This window comes from Chanos chanos, chromosome 9 (assembly GCF_902362185.1).
Source record: "Chanos chanos chromosome 9, fChaCha1.1, whole genome shotgun sequence".
Taxonomy (NCBI): domain Eukaryota; kingdom Metazoa; phylum Chordata; class Actinopteri; order Gonorynchiformes; family Chanidae; genus Chanos; species Chanos chanos.
The window spans coordinates 21,456,761-21,479,210 of NC_044503.1; the positions used below are offsets into that span (position 1 = coordinate 21,456,761).

A 22,450-nucleotide genomic window follows, 5' to 3' on the forward strand; every position below is an offset into this window, starting at 1 on the left:
ATGAAATGTTTGCCCAGTTTAACACCTTAAAAACCCTGACCTTGTTTCTCAGAGTTTCATGCACTTCTGTGAATCTTCAGTCAAAAACTAGAGGCAACGTTTGAGAACATATCATTCCCTGTGTCGTCTTCTGTGACGCCGTGGACTTGAAGTAATGTCTGCTGCCTAGTTATGGACCAAACAAATAGTTATTGCAAAACATTCGTATTTTTCTGAGATTTAAATCAGTTCAAGGAGAATAGAATAAACTGAAAGAAAGAAAGAAAAAAAACCTTCAAAGAATGATTTGCCACCTTCCTTCAGGTCTGTGTCTGAAGTTTAGAGAAAAGTGTCCTCCAAAACCCCAGTAACAACCAGATCAACTGGCATCAGATGTCAAATCTCGGTTCAGCATTCAGGAATCCTCTCCTGGCAGCTCTTGAAGCAAATACCTCAGTCATTTTTCTTCCAAAAGTTCCTTCCCTGGATTTGGGAAAAAGATGCAGAAAATTGCACTAGAACGAACCAATCATAATTCGACTGATGGACTGCCAGCATCAAACGTCAACAGAGATTACCGAAACTGATGAGAGAGACCTGCAAGGCTAAAGAAAAAGATATGTTTACTTAGGTTTGCTGATCTTTTATAAAAAAAGAAAAAAAAAAGATGTATTTATTTATTTTTGTTTATTTTAGGAGGCACATACGTTTCACAAAAGTCAAAGTGTCCTCAAACCCAAGTGTTTACCAAAAAGGGCCAGTTTTGTTTCACCATTTGTATCAATTATGAAAATCCATTCATACATTCCTCAGTTTGGGCTGTGAAGAAAGTTCAAGGTAGATCAATGGAATCCACGCGTTAGTGCAAAAGATAAGAGCGAGTCATTCTAACTTGTTATGATTTTTTGACTTTGAATTGCACTCAGCCTCTCACTTAAAGTCCCCGCTCGACTGCTTAGTCGAGATAGACGGCCACGATAGAGCGAGACTGTTTGTTAATCCTCGCAGTTTAAGTCATTGAGCTCCATTCAAAACAGCTGGCAATTCGCCACCTGATTTTGATTTGTCTGAGGAACAGATGGGAACATCCTGAGTGTTGCAAAACAAAACAGCGCAGACGTACCGTGTAGCAGCCAGTGACATAAACAAAGCAGTGTTTTCATGACCCCAGCATCATTAACCATCCGTTAGCTGTCAGTCTTTGTTTTTCTACAGCCGAGCGGAGTGTGTGCTTGTTGATCTGACTACAGACGTAGCTCCCCGTTTGCTTGGGAAACCTTAATTATCATTAATGGGTTTCGATTCCGAAGCGACGTGGACTGTTATTCTACCTTTTATTCCGATAATTACTCAAAAAAAAAAAAAACATGGACTTTCTTGTACCTTTTGCACTCGTGTGTTTTGGGAATGACTCAGCTGAACCCAACGCAGGCTGTGTTTTCACCACTGTGACACAGCACAGCAAACACCAGAGTACTGCCAACAACACGACTGTGATCAAATCAGAGCAGCCCCCCCCCCCCACCTCCTTTTCCCACCCCAGACCATATTCTCTTCCACCCTGTCATTCCCAAGTCTGAGGCAAGCCCCCTGTTCATGGCTACTTTACACACAATCTCTCTCTCCCCCTCTCTCTCTCTCTCCCCCTCCCTCCCCTGTCTCTCTTTTCCAGCGTGAATGAGATAATAAACCCTCTGCCCAAAAGCGAAGGAAGTCAAAGTCATTTCCCCCCCCTGTGCCACAGCCCCATGTTTGTTTGTCTTCCTTATCTCTTAACCAGTGTTCCTTTTATTTCTCCTCTCTCCGCCTCCACCTTCTCCTCCTCTTTTTTTCCCTTTCACATTTGCGTATTAAGGAGTTCTGGATGACTGAGTGTGTGTTTTTGCTCTATGGGACTGTTTAAAGGTGCGAGGCTAGCTGCACGTAAAGGTCGCAGCAGGATCTGTGCTAATGACTTCAAGCTGTTGATGGGTGGGTGGGGGTAGGGAAGGGGGATGAGGGCTGGTCTGTGGGCACATGCGCCAGCATGCAGTGACGGCGGCTCCCAAAAAAGACAAAAAAAAAAAAAATATCCCCCAGCATCCTCAGTGATCCCCTTAGAAGGAATTCCTTCTTGGAAATGGGAAGATGGGAGGGGCTGGCGTTCATTCGTCAAATGCTCTCTTTTTTTCTTTAGTTCTTTTTGTTGTCTTTTGGCAAACCAGGGGTACAGGACCTTATTGTTTACGTACAAAACGTATGAGCTGAATTTTGCATTGCCAACGCAGAGCGTACTCTTAACTGCCGTCAGGTGACTTCTGACAGGTGAAACATTGTGCATATTGTTTCTCAATGAATGGCAGTCATCTTTTGTGTGTCACATGGAGAAATTTTTTTTGGTTGTTGCTTTCATATTGCACATCAGGACTGTACAGCTATGTCATCGCAATGTGAAATATTCACTAATGTTAATATTACAGCCCTTAAACAGGGATACTCTATGGTCTAACAGTCACACATCCATTGCTGTTGTTCCACGTCTGTTACAAGCCTTGATATACACTTAATCCCTGTTTGTGGTATTTATTAAGTGGCTCTGTGGCAATGTCCAAGGAGTGTAAATCGCTGTATAGACAGATGCTGATTCCTAACTCACAGACATTCCTAAACCAACCGCATTCCTCTGAGCATGGTTAGTGTAATCGCTTCTTTACTTAACACCCACTTTAAACAGTCTCTCTTTTGTTTGTTTGTTTGTTTGTTTGATTGTTTGTTTTTTGGAGTGTTGTTCCTGCCAGTTATGTATTGACTCTTAAGTTACAGCTTTACGAAGCTTCAAAAGAAAAAAAAAGCCTTGGCATTGGTAAAAGGAAAAAAAAAAGTTAGTGTCCTGATTTAAAGGGTGAAAAAGAGGTAAAAAAATATGTAGGTTTTTCTGTAGGTTTTCTCTGTAGGTTTTTTCTCTGTTCCCTATCCACCTGCCTCATTCTTAAACAAACCAACACTGACACATTATATATCCCTATTTCTTAGTTCGGAACGTCATTTGATTGGTTGACTTTGCGAAGTAGAGAAGAGAATCGTAAACATCAGTGAAAATACCCCTCAAGCCTCCTTTTGCTTTGAATGGAACGAGTCACGTTAACAAATCATTGCTACTTTGACTTAGTCGAAGCTCCACCAAGAAATGCGTAATCACACGGCAGATTTAGAACAGCCTACTTCCTCAGAGAAAGCAGATGACTCTTCCGTCCCCCGTTTGACTTATCGAGGAGTCGATAACCCGAGCTCACGTTGACGCACATGATCAGGGTTCAGGTTAATACAATCACGCCCTTCAATTTGCTAACAGGACAGCAGGATAAATGGCCTCCTTAGCAATTACTTGTCTAAGGAGTGGAGGCCTTGGCTGTCAGGAGGTTTGGCTATGGTTCTCCAAACTGAGAGACGCGGCCAAATCAATAAAGGCGGGTGATGGTGAAGGAACTGGAGCTTTTGTTTGGTGTTGTGGTGTTTTAACGTGAACTTTTTTAAACAAACCTCAGTTATCAGCCTATGTTAGACATTCCACGTGATGTTTACGATAATTGGCCCCCGCTGACGTGCACACACGCGCACGCACACACACACACACACACATACACACACACACACACACACACACTCACACACACAAAACTCTCTGCATCTCCAAATTAGCTTTTCAGCTCCTCCGAACTGGAGCCCATAGGGCTTGAGGTGGAGTGTCTTATGTCTGCATATGTGTGTGGGTGCATGCGTGCATGTGCATGTTTGTGTGTGTGTGTGTGTGTGTGTGTGTGTGTGTGTGTGTGTGTGTGTGTGTGTGTGTGTGTGTGTATGTGGAGGGTGGAGAGAGGGTAGCATGGCTCAGCTGAGATCTTGGGCAGAACTGGGAAATGGTTCAAGTGTTTCACAACCAGCCAGGCCCCCCTTCCCTTAGTCTTCCTCTTTCTCCTCTACTAACCCCCCCTTCCCTTAGTCTTCCTCTTTCTCCCCTACTAACCCCCCCCTTCCCTTAGTCTTCCTCTTCCTCCCCTACTAACCCCCCCTTCCCTTAGTCTTCCTCTTCCTCCCCTACTAACCCCCCTTTCCCTTAGTCTTCCTCTTTCTCCCCTACTAACCCCCCCCTTCCCTTAGTCTTCCTCTTTCTCCCCTACTAACCCCCCTTCCCTTAGTCTTCCTCTTTCTCCCCTACTGACCCCCCCTTCCCTTAGTCTTCCTCTTTCTCCCCTACTGATGCTGTTTTGTTTTTTCCAGCTTTTAATGGTTTAGTTGTTTGCTCACGCTGTGCATAATGGTAATATGGCTTCTAAATCTAAATTTGTTGTTGTTGTTGTTGTTGAATGTTTCTTTTTTTTGTTGCTGAATGTTTGTTTGTTTATTGGCTTTAGCTCCTGGTCAAAGGCGTAAAAGGCATTTGCTTGTGATATGTAGTATGCCCATAATTATTTTCTTCTAGTTTCTATTTTTGCGTCTTCCTTCTTTCATTCTTTTTCTTTTCTCATACACTGTTTCTATGAACAACAGAATAAAGATTGGTAGGGTAGCAACTAAGTCTTGTTCTAATGAGTGGCAGTGTTATACCCAGTCAGGACCCAGTTTAAGCAGATAAGAGTGAAGAACCATTTGAGTGCTTGTCAGTGTTCAGCTAATGTTTGTTGTGCGCCAGCGTCTCCAACAGCTACTAAATTATGCTCAGACGAGCGCTGACTAACTCTTAAAGGAATTGTTGCTTTATTCAGTGGAATAACTGCCCATATGGCTCAACATCGCCTCAGGTTGTGTTCCGACTCTCTGTCTGTAACCTTTTCTCCAGGCGTCCCACCAGACAACACTGCTTCCCCTCGTCCATTGACACGTATATGCGCAAGCCCGCTGGTCCCCGGGAGGTAGGGAGGGGAGAGGACCTGTGACGTACACGGCTTGTAAAGGAAGCTTTCATGTTGTGTGTGTGTGTGTGTATGTGTGTGTGTGTGTGTGTGGGAGTGTGTGTTGCAGAGTGGCCTCAGCCTCACACCAGTATTCCCACCCCCTGTCTCCCCTTCCCTTCCCCCTCTGGGCGCCCCCCGATCAGGCCCAGATGTAGCAGCTGGCCCAGCCACCCTGGGGTCAAGGGCAGAGGAAACCATGTCAAATTTGCCACCCACCATCTCCAGCCGATGGAGAGATAAAGAGAATGGCAGAGAGGCAAGGAGAGAGAGAGAGAGAGAGAGAGAGAGAGAGAGAAGGGGGCTTGATAAGGGGAAAAGGAAGGGATTTGAAGAGGGAAGGAGAAGTGGGTAGAAAGACAGGTATTCAGTAAAGAATCTGGGGAAGAAAAGCAAGAGGAGGGATAGGAGTTTTGCTCTTTTTCTTTTTTTCACAGAGTCAGATATTAAAAAAAGAAGAAAACAGGGTTTTTTTCCTTCATTGCCAGAATATTTTTCTCTCACAGAGCAGCCAAAGCAGCAAAACAGAAAGGTGCTTAACAAAATGAGATATATTTCACTCTAAACCAAGTAATTCCATCAAAACAATGTCACATATAATCACATTAAATAATCTTCAGCACTCATAAGTGACACGGTCATATTGAATGTAAATCTTTAGCGCTTGAGTTGCTCTAATGTGGCTCTGTACTTACAGTAATTATGAAGATGGAAATAACTTTATAGCTCTATTCATCTTATCTGAATGAGACATTTGGAAAATGTCAATGCCAGTGAACAACAATAGATCTTACTTTATTTTACAGTAGCATAAAGTAAATACACAAACATTAGAATGATAAATTAATCTGAACAGTATTGTGGAAAAGCAAGCTTCAAAAACAAAAAAGAAAAGGGGGGGGGGGGGCTTGAAACAAAACACTGAGCCCATTTTTCACCTAGGATTGGTTTATATAGGACATTTATTCTAGAATTATCTGGCACCACTTTGTCCTCCTTTTGGTCAAAGGCAGAAGGATATGTGGAGTTTGACTGAATACGGAGCCTCTCAGAGTGATCAGTAAACTGTTTTATAGCCATCCCTCACACGTGCAGGCACTTGGGAGGAGCATCGTCATCAACTGTCAGTTAATGACAGAGTAACAGATAATCAAATAATCATTCTTCTTCTTCTTCTTCTTCTTCTTCTTCACCTGCATTTTGTTTTTTTTGTTTTTGTTTTTTTTCATCACCTGTACTGTCTTTACTAGCCTGCAGAAAAAGTTCTCAGAAATTGGATTTTGTCTGAAGTCAGTGATATATGGCCTGTTGTTTTACTGGGCATATTACTCTGTGATGCGTTTATGGTCTTTTGTTTTCGACATTTCAGATTCAATTACACTCAGGTGGTCCAAGTAAAGAACAAACAAATAAATAGATAACTGGATAAATATTCTGCCAAAAGGGGAGGGGGGTGGAGAAAGTGGGAGTGTGTCATGAAGGAGGAAAGAGAATAAAGAGACAGGACCTTCCACAGAAAGGAAAAAGTGTAAGAGAGACAGAGGAAAGCCAGTCACGTGCCTGGCAGCTGTCTCTCATGTCTGTCTGTCTGTCTGTCTGTCTGTCTGTCTGACTCTGGCTTGTTAAGACTTTGTATTTTTAGCCTGATTCCACAAAAAAGAGGGGGAAAAAAAGAAAAGAACCTGGCTATAGTAGAGTGCACCCCCTAAACCCCAACCCAGCCATTCCCTAACACACACACACACACACACACACACACACACACACACACACACACACACACACAGGGTGGAGGGTCATCCTGCTCTAATCCAGTGGCTAGATCCTCACTTGTTTCCCTGACAACATGTGGTCTTTGACCTTAACAACTGACTCTGGGTTAATTCTCCTTGAACGACATCATCAAGCGTGATGTGGCAGTGATGTCTGTGGGCCACCCAGAGACAGCCACAGAAGGTGATAGTTTTTTGCCAAGGCTTTTGGAGAGTGAGCCATAGCATCAGTGAGGAATGACAGAAGAGGTCAATAGGTTAGTCGAGGATCTTTAGACCCAGCAAAGTTCCTAGTGCTGAGATTAGACCTCAAAGATAATCAGGAACTCCATTTCACTGTGTAATGTTTCTAAGCAGATTCATTCAGTTCTGCGGGAACCAGTTGTTTTTGTTTTGTTTTGTTTTTCCATTGCGTTAACTGATTTCAGTGAATTTTCTTACATACTGTTCTATCACATTCCTTTATGTTACAAATTAAAAAGCAGTTAGGCCAGGGAGGAAAAGCCTGGGTATGCAGAGATTAGAAATGTCTTACCATTGTCATTATCGTCAAAAACACTTTCTCATTATGCAAGTAATTACGCAACAGTAGCAACTGTTAATATTTGCCATATACTGTAAGCCTTACCGTATATTCCCGGTAAACTTTTTAAAGAGTTTCAGATTGGTCTGCGCTGACACAGAGACAGCGAACAAAGAAAAAGAAATAAATAAAAGAACAGTGGAATGAATGCACCACTGTGAGTGGCACATGTGTTCCTAGTAAGAGTGACTTGAGATGCTTTTTTTTTTCTTCCCATAAACAGCTGAGGCCCTCTCTCTTTCTCCCCCAGGGAGTCAGCATTGTAACAGCTGGTGTCTGTGACGCACCGTTAACGTGGGCGCATGACGTCAGACACGGCAAAACAATATTCAAATTCTATTTTCAATCCTTCTCATCAGGGGCTCATCAATTTTTGAAACTGTCGACAGTGAAAATACCCCGGTCGCCACAGCAGTTGCTCTTCTCAGGGTGTCAGCGAGACTTTTTCACCAACACCAGAACACGGCTCACCCGGTTCTGGGGTTAATTAAACAATAACAAAATTGTTTATGTAAAGACTCCATGACTTTCAGATCGCCTTTGACCTATATTCAAGCATACTGAAAACCTGGGCTTCAGTTTGTTTATTTATTTGTTTGTTTATTTTGCCCTCTAGGTGATTCCGTTTCCGATGTCGTGCGATATTCGGAAAGAATGTGCGTGCCTGGACCCCAACGCGCCAGAAAACAAGAGGGGGGATCACCTACCGTCGCTTGGCTGAGAAGGCCCCTCCCTTCCCTGTGTGAGGGGGGGTGAGCAAAGGGTTCCTTTCCAACATGCTGCTTTACAGGTGTACTCCTCCTTTTATGAATCGTAAATCCTCAGCACATCAACTCCCACCTGCTTTCTCTCCCCAAATGCAGACCATCCCTCCTCTTTCCCTTTTCCATAAACATATAAACATAAAAAACGAAGAAAAAAAAAAAATGGACCATCACGGATATGGAGCCCCATTCTTCTCTTCCCCCTCTTCCTGTAAAACAAAAATCAGAAAACATAAACATAAGAGTAAAGACATTTTGAATGAATCAAAAAACAAAACAGCAAAGCATAGATAGCATGCCCTTTTTTTTTTTTTTTTTTTTTTTTTTTTTTTAGTTTATTTTGTCGGTGGTGGTGTTGTTGTTATTGTTGTTGTTATTGTTGTTGTTGATGTTGTTGTTGTTGTTGTTGTTGTTGTTGTCGTCATCTGTGTCAGCTTTGGTGTTCATTTTGCTGACTAAACATGTAATCTCATTTTTTTTTTTTTTTTTGTTTGAAGACCAAAGGGAAAAAAAACAACAACAAAATACAAAACACAAGAAAATTATAATAACTTTCAGTTTTGTTCAAACGAGAAAAGCAGTATGCCGACATACTCAATAGTCACAAAAAAAGGAAAAGAAAAGAAAAGAAAAGAAAACAGTCAGAAACTTGCTGAGAGTTCAAAGGACATTCTTTCCCTTGTTCTTTTGTTTTTGTTTGTTTGTTTTTTTCTCTGTGTGTTTTTTTTTTTTTCTCATGGGTCCAGAACGTTTTGCCATGAACAGTGAAAAGGTTCTGCCCCACTCTGTCCATCCTTAGCAGGACTGTGTCCCGTGTCCTTGACGATGAGTGTTCAAGGTTGCCATGGCAAAGATATAGAACCAGATGGAAGATGGTTGGATGAGACCCCAGTTGTCACGTAAGCCTTTAGCACAGTTTAGCCATCCATATAAGAGGGCGAGTTTTTATTCTCTAGTCATAAGTAACGCAAAACAGTTTAATAAAATCATTATGGAGTTATATAGACATATCTAGTTAGCTCTGGCAAAGCACTGGTGTCAGCCAGCTTATTGTGGAAGGACTAGTCGGGCCTTCCCTGACAGACAGATCATATTATCTTACAGAAGAAGCATGCAGTAGGTTTCAATTACCCGTTTTGATTTAGACTCCTTCACTCTCTCCCATTCCGAAATGGAAGTGTGGTTCTAATGACAGAGGACATGTTGAGATAAATCAGATGAAAACTATGTGGAATGTAATACAAAACAGTCACCAATATCAACACCGCCATCCCTGCAAAGTCAGTCTGATCTGGCCCCGCATTCCTGACCAGCTCCGCTGTTCATTTACCATTTAACCAAACATCCAATAAATGCCAACCATCCCACACCAATGCTGTGCTGAGCAGGTGAATAGTATTCCTTAACACGTGGCATTTCTTAACAAAGCATCCGTCTGTGTACCCAAGCACGAGGATGGTCGATTGTATTGACTGTAACAAAATTAGGAAAAAGTCAGAACGAGCAAAGAAAAGCTTCAAAACCTAGACAGACTCATTTAATTTGAAAACAAATCCTGGTATGATAACGGCATAATAAAATAGCTAATAAAACCAGTTGAGAAAACTTTTTCTTCATTGTTACAATCAAAATGCCGCCATTGCGATTTTACGCGGTTTTGTAATTGATCAATATTTTCTTAATGACGTGAAGAATGTAACTTTTACTCTTGAATGTAGAGACTTTCAATAACGAAACCCAGAGTAGGAGGTCTGTCTCAATACAGATTCACTGACAGATAATGATGAGTCCAATGAAGTCTCAATAGCTCTCCTACATGCCCAGGAGCTCCCTGGCTTCAAATGGGACAATAAGTAAAATGATGAAGGAACAGGCAAAACCACACATGCACGCAGGCAGGCAGGCAGGCAGGCAGGCACACACACACGCACACTTCACCCAGCAATCAAAAATAGTTGTGCTAAGATTTCAAACCTACAGTAAAAGCTTATTAAGAAAATTGTATTGCAATCTCCTCTTCTGGATTCTGTTAATTATAGTGGTCACAGACTCTCACACAAACTGTTGTGTTTTTAACAGGCAGAATAAATCTGCATTAGATTACAATTTCGCTGGATGAAATTACATAGAATATTTTTGTTGTTGTTTTTGTTGTTTGTTTGTGTGTTTGTTTGTTTGTTTTTTGATCGATCCAAGATGTTTGCTGCTAATTTGACCTCACGGTTTCATCATTTTTTCGCCTTTAAGTAAACACACGTTCTCTTTTAAAAACGTATCGCTTTCGGCCCTCCATGGAAATGCGTTGCAAATTGTAACGACATCAGTAAACGTCTATAACAATTACTCTTTTTGGCCAGTGCACCAGACATTCCACATTCAACAATAAATAAATAAATACATACATACATAAAGAAATAAATAGGAAAAAGTAACATTACTCCAGCTCTAAGCCCTCCCCTGCTGTCATCCTTTGCCATCAGAGAGGCATGTTGTTTTGACTTAAGATCACTTTAGTGATTAAACCCTTTGGGCAAGACCCCTAAAGACTCCCTAAAACCAAAATGCAATTGTCTCTCCGTTGGCATAAATTTGGGCAGCCACACGGTCCAGTGTGGTAAACCGAGGAGAAATGGTTTAGCGAAAGAATGCTTTGTACTTCGCGCAAGCATTAAAGCATTAAAAATCTTACAATGACATAAATAGCTAATGGCACAAAACTCAAAAGCATAATCTCACTACAGGGTAGCATGTCGTCATCGGCTATCTGACCATAGTGTCTTTTCACAACAAATCAAGTCCATTTCCTCTGAAAGATAACGTGATTATTCCCAAACTAAGCATTGTGTAAAAATATGTTTCTGATATCGCCGGTTTACTGGCCCCATAGTGGTTCCTTTAAGCTGAGGAGAAAAACAAGCTAACTAAGTAAACTAAAAACAGACCACAAACACTTTATTATATGAAGTAACGAGAAAATTCTGAATGTCAGAAATTTAGGCTTCTCCCATTTCGACCTACTGCATCTTTTCTTTTCCAACATCTATTAGACCTTTTTCGCCATGGCAATCTGTCCTGTTTCAAGGACTAGAAAGCTGAATCCTTACCAACCAGGGCCTTCCAATGATGTTGCCAAATTCTGGAAGAAACCATTGAACACTTTTCACTGGGGTTGACTGAGTAAAGATATACATACCCAACTATGTGTATTCAGCACAGGGCACTGCATTGCAAAACCAGTTTCACTCTGGTAAGCTTAACTGTTTTTTTTCCCCATCTACTTCCATTTCCATATGGTCTGTATGGTAATTTTCTCCCCCCCCGCCCCCCCCCCATTTTTCCATGTTGTTTCTGTACATACCGGTAATCAGTATTTCTATAACTGACCTCAGTTACTGCTCTTTCGAGTAACCATTTAAGGACAAGTTAAGAAGAAAAAAAAAACATAAAAAGCTGCTATTGTAAGAATTTATATTAAAAAGTGTGATTTTTTTCTCTCTCTTTTTTTCTATCTTTTTTTGTGACTGTGATAATAAACTTTTTTTGGTTCCACCCACTTTGGACCTAATGTAACAGTGAAAAACCAGCATCGATACAAACTGTCTGATGTGATCCAGTCAGTTTAGGTATAGGATCAGTGTGTCCATAAGATCCATCAGACCAACTGCAACATTCAGAATGTTCACAATAGCAAAGTTAAGACTTGTAAAATTTAAGAGATTGTATCATATGATTTATGTAAGCATTTCTCTCTGCTTTCTCCGAGTTTTTTTGTTTGTTTGTTTGTCTGTTTGTATGTTTGTTTGTTTGTGTATTCATTGAGAGAGGATTTTTCTTTATTGGTCATATTGTATGGCTGTTGTGAGATAAAGACTGCCAGGTGGAAGGATTTTAATTATGAAGGAACTACAGCGCCAGAAATGAACTTTAAATAGCAACAAAGAAAAAAAAGAAAAACAACCAAAAAAAAAAAGGAGAAGATATTTGAGAAATTAAGTCTGTTTTGTGAAATAGGATTATATATCATGCATGAATGGTCACAGACTTTAAGAGTTATGTAAAGATTTTGTACGCTATGTAGTCTTGGGAGGAGAAATATTACATTGCCATTTCATAGGGGTGATATGCTGTTGTATTCAAAAATACAAGTGCTCTCGTCAGAACATTTCTTGCTTAGAAGAAGAGATTAATCAGTAAAATGATGTCAGTGTCGACGCTAACAACATCCATGTTGCCAATCCGTCGACAGGATCTTTCAGATTGACAGCCGTGATAGCCAATGCTTTCTCTTTTCCTCATGCCAAAAGACTTTTCATCATGGCTAACTTACATGCTCTAAGCGAATCAAATGAAGCGATTTACACGCCTACCACCCATTTAAGTTCTGCTTGTCTCTTCTATGTGTTGGCTACAGTCTCTGTCTCTATATGGATATATATCGCAGACCAAATATGCCTGTATCTCTCAGAGTGGAAAACCCACCTTAACATGGTTTCAGTTTTGATTGTTTGTTTGTTTGTTTATTTGTTTTATTTTCTAGTGAAATGATGTCTGAAGTATGAATATTATGCTTTAAAAAACATTTATCAAAAGGGTACTGTTTAAAAGCCATATATGTATCAAATGGGATATACACACACATACACACACTACTGTAAACAGGAAGGCATCTCTTGCTGTACCTCATGCCTGCAATGTTTGCTGCTTCTGTGGAGTTTTGTTTTCTTTTTTTTCCCTCTTCTTTTTTTTTTTTCCTTTTGTTTTTAAATTTTAGCAACTTGCATCTATTCAGCAAGATGTAATGGTGTATATAGTAGAACTATTTATTGAGAGTGTTATACTTTTTTTAAGTTATATTTTGAATGTTCATGTAAGTTATTTTTACATTTTTTTTATAAAATGTATAGAGCGCCTTTGATGAAGGAGCTCTGAATTCTTCTTGTCCTTCTCTTTTTTTCCCCTTTGTTTTTGTTTTTTATTCCTTTAAATCAATCCATTGTCCATGCTTTTTTTTTTCTTTTTTAAGTCACTGGTACAACCTTAGTGCGTGAAAGATGAGAGGAAAAGTGTTTTATCCACTTGTCAGTACTCTTTTTCCCCCTCCATTCCTCTCTCTCTCTCTCTCTCCCCCCCCTTCTCTCTGGTTTTCATCAGTATCTTGAGTATTTCTCTTGTGAGTGCACTGCCCATCGTTACAGACAGAATGTAGCTAGTGCATTTGGCTGCCAATCACTGCTGCTCCATATCACCATATTATGAAAATCAGGTGCATAGTTAATCTGGTAATTCTTTAAAAAAAATGCAGTAAAGTAATATGCAATTATTTTTCTTGAATATCAGATAACACATTGATGCCCTTTGGTACTCGGCTTATGGAATAGATTTGTTTTTACTTAGGAAAAACAAGGAGGGATTGCTATATAATTTGATCAGTCGGTAAATGCAATATTTCCACGGCTTTTACGGAAACAAACACATATGGAATATGATTTATCATAAATGAAAGGTGCGGACGGTTCTCCTCTTGGCTGAGTTTGTGTTCACACACATGAAGGACCTGAAAGAGAGAGAGAGAGAGAGAGAGAGAGAGTGACCAGTGGGTGTTAGTACAGAGAGGGGCTTCAGGATGAGGGTTTGTGGAGTGGAGTAGGGGGAGAGCATGGAACAGGTGGGAAGAGGAGAAAGTTGCTGTTATTGGCCAGACAAGGTGTTTGTCCAGGTGTCAAAATACATACACACAGTAGACCTCAAGTCTGACTGACTAGCCACAGGCCTGTCAGCAGAGAGCAAAAAAAAAAAAAGAAAAATCTTTCTATGCCAGAGTAGCAGTGCCCATGGGGTTTCCCCGCTCCATACAGTCCTGCCAGTGTCAGCTGTCCCCATAAGTCACCCCCCTGCTTAGTGCCCCAGCAGACACAAAACTTGCATTTCTGTCAATGCCAAAGCCCTTCTTTTGACTGGTTTATTAGATATAAATGAGATTTTTTTTCACGATCTACATACAAATCGTGATATATAAATTAACATAGCTGTGTTTTGAAAGAAAAGTTTGGAAAAAGATTTGTGGCATTCAGTGCACATTCAAATATGCGAGGGCTGTGTTGATAGATGCCATCTGTTAAATATTCACGCAAACTGTCAAAACTATGAATACTCTGCATGTGACCATGCCTTGTCTTTTTTTCCATTAAAAAGGTTTCGGGAAAAAAGAATTAAATAAATAAAAAAAGGAAAAGAAATTCCCTAACATATTTTCTCAAGTTTAAACAGCCAGCCAGCATATGTGCAAGACACCATAAATGTAATGGCTCGCCTAAGAAATGTATGGGTCAGAATTTATAGAAACAAAACAAAACAAAACAAAACAAACAAACAAACAAAAAAAAAGCAGCTAAATTCGGCTACCTTTGACTCTTACTCTTTCTCCTGGGGTGTCTCTCATTTGACACTGTAGCAGTATCCAAAAGCACTGGGTTTAAGAGATGGGCTTCATTCTGGTCATTTCCGTAGACAAAAAAAGCACTTTTTCTGGCACATAACCTGACTTCCACCCTTTGTTTTTTTTCTTTTCCCCCTCCACTGTCACATTTATACTTTTTTTGGTGCTCTGGTTCATTGCAAATTTCAAAACTGATGCATCATGTTTTTGGTAGATTAATTATAATGCTTAATGAAGATGAATAAAATGTTTATTTCTGTCATGTATTGTGCCTAAATAAAACACTGGTAAAGTGACTATAAAAAAATGCCATTTGCTTTTTTTTTCTTCACCCAATACTACATTAATTATAGCACACATTAATTATAGCACACTAGTCATTTTTTGGAATGAGTCACCTATATCATCTTTTGTCAGACTATCAGAACAGTTCCATCATGCATGACTGAAATTAGAGCTTATACAGAATTTATACAGTCCCTCCTTGTTGCAGTGTGTGTATCACTATTACTCATCTACATTGGTATAAATGACTGTAAACCTTATGATGAGGTGCATTTCAGATTACGTAGCAGGCTAGCAGTGCTAACTGTGATAAACTTGTGGATTAGTAGAATATTAGACAAGTTTCTTAATTTCTGAAATGCAACTTCAGGTCTCCCATGTGATGGGTGAGTGACTGGCTTTAGAATTATTCTCTGAAATAGAAAATGACGGGTAGTTATGCATTTGCAAGTTATGTCAACACATCAGCACTTTAGTAAGTTAGGTTCAGGCAAATGAAATGAGAAAAGTCTTAGGTTTCAATATACATATTTAATATTCCATACTTTTTCAAAAAAAAAAAAAAAAAGAATATCAGTCAAAGCCACCTGGTACATAATGTATTTACAATTTTATCTACAAGTATTATAATTTATTATCACAATCATTATAACTTAAAATAAATGTTCTTATAAAGAATGAATTGAGGCAAATTTATTTCTTATAAACGTCCATGGCCTTAAGAGTAAATAGACCTTAAAGGGGGAAATCATCTTTTTTTTCACTTCAAGACCCTTTACAAGATTTATCTGGGCATTAAAGTCAGTACCTCCAGATAGTTTTTAGATACACTGTACTCATTTTCATGTTTTTAACTTTTTTATATCAGCAAAAATACTCAGTTTCTGAAACTCTAACCTAAAAATTGCGCTCAAAACTACGTTGACTTACAGTGCCTCTAGCTGTGGTGGAGGTATTACAATAAATAAAGAAATAAAGAAATGTTTTCCCAATCACTATGTTACGTCCTTGACGCTCCTCTTCAGTTGTTCTGCTTTCACACAGTAGCTGAAGTAGAGTCTTACAGCAGTGGTCTTAGGAATGAAACTGAAAGATGGCTAGAGTGCAACCCACCATTAATACAGAAAAACAGGAAGAGATTTCATGCTGATATGCTCAATGAATTTCAAAATGGAAAAAAAGAGCAGAGGATTTCATTTCAAGCAGTACTGTGTGTGCCGGGTACACAAATGGTTTTAGTGTAGAATAGGATTTATTAAGGTATAAAACATGGCTTTTTTTGTTGAAGGGGGAAGGAGGGGGTGCATGGTAAGGTAAATCAAATGTGTTGTGAAGTTGAAAGGGGTTCTGTCCAGGGCAGGGACTTGTGTGTAGAACACAAATCAGATGGTCAAAACAGCCAAATGTTTAATGAAAGAATTAGCATACCGTATGCCTCAAAAAGTATACTGCAGTCAAAAATTGCATGTTGGCATCGCTGTCACCTTTGCACTGGCTGCACTGAAAATACCCACCTGAACTGTATATTTCTATAAATACTGGATATAATTATATTATTGTGCCCCAAACAGTTTTTTTTCCCTTCTGGGTTTTTATCAGAAAGATTTTGGAACTTAAACATCTAAAGCACCATGGGATGTCCAAGCCTTACATTCAGTTTGAGTTTCTTTTTTTTTTTTTCTTTTTCTTTTTTTTTTCTTTTGAATATTTTCACCAGTACTCCTGAGGAGTCACATTTAACATGCTTTATTTGCACCTCCTTGCTTAGCTGAAGTCTTCACAAAAAAAAAAAAAAAGAAGAAGAAAAAAAAAAGAAAATAGATCAAATGTGAGTTCTGCTCAAGCAAAAAGGAGGTCCCAGTAAAAATTCAAAACAAGAAAAAAGAAAGATAGAAAGAAAGAAAAGAAAGAAAGTGAGAAAGAAAGAAAGAAACAGTCCTCTGTTCCCAAACACATTCAGTCTTGCAGCTGATTAAGAGAGAAAACTGGTAGCAGGTAGCTGAGACCAAACCGAGTCCTTGGCGTAATCCTCTCATCGCAGTTTGGACTTGCCGTATATGTTACGCTGCACGGACAGGAGTTTCTCTGTACAAGCCAGTCGAATCTCGTGCAAAGATCTGTGCCAAACGCTGCCGGGTGGGTTACCATCCTCGCCGCGGCAGGCGACGTAAGGAACACTCTCTGTCCGGCTCTGGATGTAGCCGCTGTGCAACAAGGATCGGCAAAGGTGGCTAATGCGCTCCACTCGCCGCAGGATCAGGTGAGCTTTCCTATAATCCAACAAACAAACAAACAAATAAACAAATAAACAAACAAATAAAAAAGGCCATATCAATAACAGCCATCATCATTACCACCAATGACCATCTGTGAAAAGCCCTCCAAACCTGAGCTAATAAAAGTTTACAGGTAGAAAAACGGGAGTGGGACGGAAATGAAATCCTGTCAGAATTTGATTACTTCCACAGTCCTCTCTTGGTGACACTCGCTAAGGTTACCAGCATTGGATCAAAGAGAAAGAAAGGAAAAAGAAAAGAAAGTTTACAGGTAGAAAACGTTTACAGGTAGAAAAATGAGTCAAACCGGGAGCGAAACAGAAATGAAATCCTGTCAGAATTTGATTACTTCCACAGTCCTCTCCCGGTGACACTCGCTAAGGTTACCAGCATTGGCTCAAAGAGAAAGAAGAAAAAAAAAAAACAGGGATCATATGAGGCCACGCGGCAGAAGCAAAATCATGTTATACATTTCCTCTGATCTACAGACCTATTGAGCAGATTCGAAACATATATTACAAGCTTTGTTTTCAGTTGTTCAGTGGTCACCCCTTTATTATGAAATAGAGTAAAATTTAATACAATAAAGTGTGATCTCTGGACTGGTGATGTAGATCAATCAGTATGAAAACACTAGTGACTTTTACAGCATCTCTGAACAGCTGTGACATTTACCAGTGCTGTTAAACACCAGTTATATGATACAAAAATCAAATATTATAAATAGTATTATAAATAATAAATAATAATTATTTAATAATAAGTAATAAATAATAATAATAATACTATTATAAATATAAATTACAAATATTATATCTGTTAGTGATAACAGATGTGATGCTCAATTGCCCCTTCTTGGTGATGCGGCTCATAATGTTGCCATTGTTTCCATGTTTTTTGGGAGGTTTTTTTCATGGTTCAGGAGTGGCAGCACAGTGGAAAATGGCCTGATATTCTTGGATTTGAACTAAATTAACATTGGGAATTATTAAACAGATCTCATGAATGCTACTTGTATTAATCCTTGTATTAAGTCTTTTCTGAGGAAACTTGCTGCACATGGACAGACATTTCAAAGTGGGACCAACAGAATTGAGGAAGCTTCAACTCTCTATCTAAGCACATGTCCTGGAACTGTAAAATGAGAAATTTCCAAATGCATTCATCCATTTACCTGGACAAAAGTCCAGCCACAGAAACAAGTGTATGTCGCGCTAGTGTTGTGAATATGTCGTGATAACAAATGTCTATGTGTATTGATCGTTACAATGTGAAAGCAAGAACCTACTGATTTTCTCCATCTTCAACTGTCTGATCCCTCACTCATCTGAGATATTGCCAACATGAAGCATAGTCCTATACCCATAAAGGAAAAGCCGGCAATGACTAAGATACGCATCAGAAACGTCCTCGCTTTCTATCTGCTTATTATTTTATCTTTACTGGCCAACCTTGCATATGACTGACTCAACTAGCCTGCGCACTCACTTCATCACTATTAATAATAATAATAATAATAATAATAATAATAATAATAATAATAATAATAATATTAGTACTTAAAAGATCTGAGGAACTGTTTTATTACCGAGTTGTGGAAACTGTTTTTGAGGACATAATTTTGACTGCTGTCCCAAAACCCTAAATCCAAAATCCTTCTGGTAATTGGCCAATTGCTGAGCAGTGTTTTTGGTAAGTGGCCAATCACAGAGCGGATTTTTTGATAAGCGGCCAGTCATGAAGCAGAAATACTCCCCAGTACTTGGTAATAGGCCAACCATGAAGAAAATGTTAAATTTTCTTTAAATAACAATCCCCTAAATAAAGACTTTTCCTCTAAAATTAGCTGTAATGGAGTTGAATGTTTAATATCAAATGTTTAATATCAAACATTACAGGCAAAAAAAACCCTGTAAGATCTACACCTCCACATGACATGTTATAACAGGAATTTATTCATGTACATATTTATTTATTTTCCAGAACTTTCTCTGGATTTTTTTTTAAACCACTCACTACCTTAATGTTTTACAAAGTGGGGAATATGTAGTAATTGGTGGTCATTTCTCTCCTTCCTCCACCCCCCCCACCCCCCGTTACAGTCTATGAGAAGATTTGATTACACAAACATCCATGGAGGGTTTGCATTGGCAGGCTACAGATGGACTCAGCCAAACAGGGCTATGTCTGGGGCCAGCAGAAGGTACTATACACACGATTCCTCTCAGAGTTTTGCCTGAAAACACAGAACTATTGCGTTAGGAAAAAAAAAAAAATCTCACTGTACAGCACTTCTTCATTATAGAGCTTCATTATGTAAATTTACAGTGTTTCATAACAATGCTTAGCAGAACTGACATTTAGATGTTAAGAGAGGCTATGAGTGTGAGCTCTCAGCACTGGTCTATGGTTTGGCATGGAAAGGAGCTTGGCCCTGAACCTGTTACAGCAGTAACTTGCATGTGAAAATATACAAAGTTTTAGTAACGAGTTATTGAAGAGTGCATGTAGTGTAAGACTCTGTGGACTGATGGGCTGGTGTGCAGGGTCCTGTTATGACTGGACAATAAAGGACAAAAAGTGTGTAATTTCATTTGTTCCCTGCTATCTACTCTTTGCATGTAACATTTCAATAGATCTGCTGATTCTGGTCTGTGTGAAAAAAAAAAAAGGCATAAACATTTCTCACTGCTATCCACAATTGTTCAGCTTTAAATGTTAAAGTTGTAAGTCACTAGCTGATTTTGGCATGTTACCCTCTAGCTCCACAAATTTTCCCAGCGGACTGAATGTTTCTGGACACTGATATGCTCTCTGAGGATTCAGAGTTTGGTCATCGACAAAATATGTAGAAATTACAAACCAATTTTTGCCCTGTTTCTAATACGAGACACAAAATGCCTATCTACCTCTTCATTTTATGCACTGTTGTGCCACTAAATACTCCTCTATCCATTTTACGGAACTAATCGCAAAAGAAGAAAATCATTAAACTTTTAACTATATTGTCCAAACCAGCTGTTCTCTCAAAATAACATAGCTCTATATCATTCCCACTCAGTGCTAAAATGAATTCTTTAACAACAACAAAGTCAGTGTTTTAATGTTCAAATTCATTCCCTGTTTTTTTGGACATTAACTATATCAGTTTATCGGTGTTAGCAGGCTAGTGAGCATGGACAAACCACAGTAGCGTGGAACTTGCGCGTAAGTGATTCTGCCTTCTCAACGGGCCCGTGAAATAGCTTTGCATTTGGCCACACTGATACCTTTTAAAAGGCACCATCGTTAGAGTCCGGCCATAAATTAGCTCAGTTCTACTGAGCCCTGCCAATCCAAAGCCATAAATTACACTTCTGCATTTCATCCAAATGCCTTCTACTGGACTTCCCATTCTGGTCCTTCTCAAATCGTTACAACAGCAAGCAGAACTTAAAAAAAAAAAAAAAAGAAAAAAGAAAAACCCTCTTTAAGAGAAATTTTACCCCAAATTTATTATGTGATTTAAAGCCCCCAAAGGTCTCCTCTAGGCAAAGGGAGGTGGGAAAAACACACTACTACGTCGAGGTTTCAAATCAGATACTGTCATCATCCTGAACATAAAAAAAAAAAAAAAAACGGCTAAAACCACATCTCTCACATTTTCAAGGCTCTTTTTCAGACACTGAAATGACCCTTTCATAAGAAAAGACAAAACAAAACAAACAAACAAACAAACAAAACATGTGGGTGGTCAGGACTACATAAAAGAAAACAAAAAGGACAAATCTTTATTACGGTATGAAGGAACCACAGTGGAGGGTTCTGTGGTGCTACTGCGCTGACAAATACAATATTTAGCTTGGCTTGGATTTAGAGTTTGACTTTTGAGATGTAACATGAGACAGAGCAGTGGAATTGCATGGTTATGTTGGACAAATGAATTTGATCCATTCATTGGGATGAGAAGTGCATGACAAAGAATTCTCAATAACAAAATAGTTGGCATTGGAAGGAAAAAAAAAAAAAAACCTCCAGTTTCAATGTCAGCTGGTTTCAGAAGATGTCTGTGGTAGGACATGACAATAACACTACTAAGATACCTCAGAATTTATACTCTACAATTTAATGTTATGCTGCCAAAATGTGAACACTTAAAGTTCCTGCCAACTGCAGAAAGTACCACTGTCATTTTCTATGCTGCCAGGATTGGCTCCTTGTAAACATATTCAGATTCTGTTTGACATTCACCTTTGAGGTCTACCCCCCTCAGTTGCTAGACTGATTTTGTAAGTATCAGTTGTGTCTGTCTCATAGCGATTATGCTGTTATTGTGTGGTTAGTTGGATTAAATGCTAATCTGAAGAATCTATTTTAAAATTTCATTCCAAAAAAAAACCCCCAAAAAGCATGGAATAAATGAATACAATTGTTTTTTCTGTTTTCTTTCTTTCTTTCTTTCTTTCTTTCTTTCTTTCTTTCTTTCTTTCTTTCTTTCTTTCTTTCTTTCTAATAATTAAAGTCAAATTGTCATTCCATTAAAAAAATCTATTTATCTATCTATCTGTCTATCTATCTATCTATTTGTGCATGTACGTGTACGTATGTGTACATATGTGTGTGTGTGTGTGTGTGTGTGTGTGTGTGTGTGTGAATTTACTAGGTGCCTTGGTAACTAGAGAAGCTAATTTTTTGAATGGCTGTCCCACACATGTACTACAGTGTGGTTCTGCACTATTCCACACCACTTCAGATATGCCAACTTTGCTTTGCCCACATTTGCAAGCTGGTAAGTCGTTGGCTCCCTGCACAGACCGTTGGAATAACAAAACTGTAATTTGTTGACCTGGATCTGGTCTGTGCAGTCCAGCAGACAGTTTTCTACGCACGAAATATGAATTTAAGAAAAAGTAAATTAAAAGGAAACATAAACACACAGATGGGGTTTGAATAAACAGAAATGAAAAATATACTGCAACACCAACTGGATTTTTTTCTTCTTTATTGAATTTATGTTCTGATTCAATGGCACTCCGCTGGAACAAGCCTTGTCGTGATTGGTTTTATAGACCTGGATTTGCAGTGACAGCCTAAACCAACATTTGTCAGGCCAAAGTTACTGCTGACCGTGGTGTTTATGGGTATGAAGGAGATGGACAGAGAGAAAAGAGTGAGAGAAGAAGTGGGCAAGAAAAAAGAGGGAAATATTAATTCAGTTGAGATGGGTGGCCAGAAGGTTTATATCTGTAATGAACGAGAGAGAGAGAGAGAGAGAGAGAGAGAGAGAGAGAGAGAGAGAAAGAGAGAGAGAGAGAGAGAGAGAGAGAGAGAGAGAAAGAGAGAGAGTGAGTAAGTCACTGCGGTAGATTTGTGGTGTCTGTAAATGTATAGCACTGGATCAGGTTCTCCATGGCTCTGAACTTGGAAAGTTCTTGTCCTAAAAATCAG

General features: G+C 39.2%; 2 protein-coding genes across 2 annotated transcripts in view; one reads left to right on the plus strand and one right to left on the minus strand.

Moving 5' to 3' along the window:
* pappaa (pregnancy-associated plasma protein A, pappalysin 1a) overlaps positions 1–7,983 on the plus strand; it is a 94,060-nt gene extending 86,077 nt beyond the window's left edge. Inside the window, exon 23 of the mRNA XM_030784767.1 lies at positions 7,879–7,983. Within this exon, the coding sequence (XP_030640627.1) occupies positions 7,879–7,983 (105 nt within the window). The remainder of the gene's footprint in view (positions 1–7,878) is intronic.
* Positions 7,984–16,779: 8,796 nt separating this feature from the next.
* The window catches only part of astn2 (astrotactin 2), a 324,099-nt gene continuing 318,428 nt past the window's right edge, over positions 16,780–22,450 (minus strand). The window contains exon 24 of the mRNA XM_030785297.1: positions 16,780–17,017. Within this exon, the coding sequence (XP_030641157.1) occupies positions 16,780–17,017 (238 nt within the window). The remainder of the gene's footprint in view (positions 17,018–22,450) is intronic.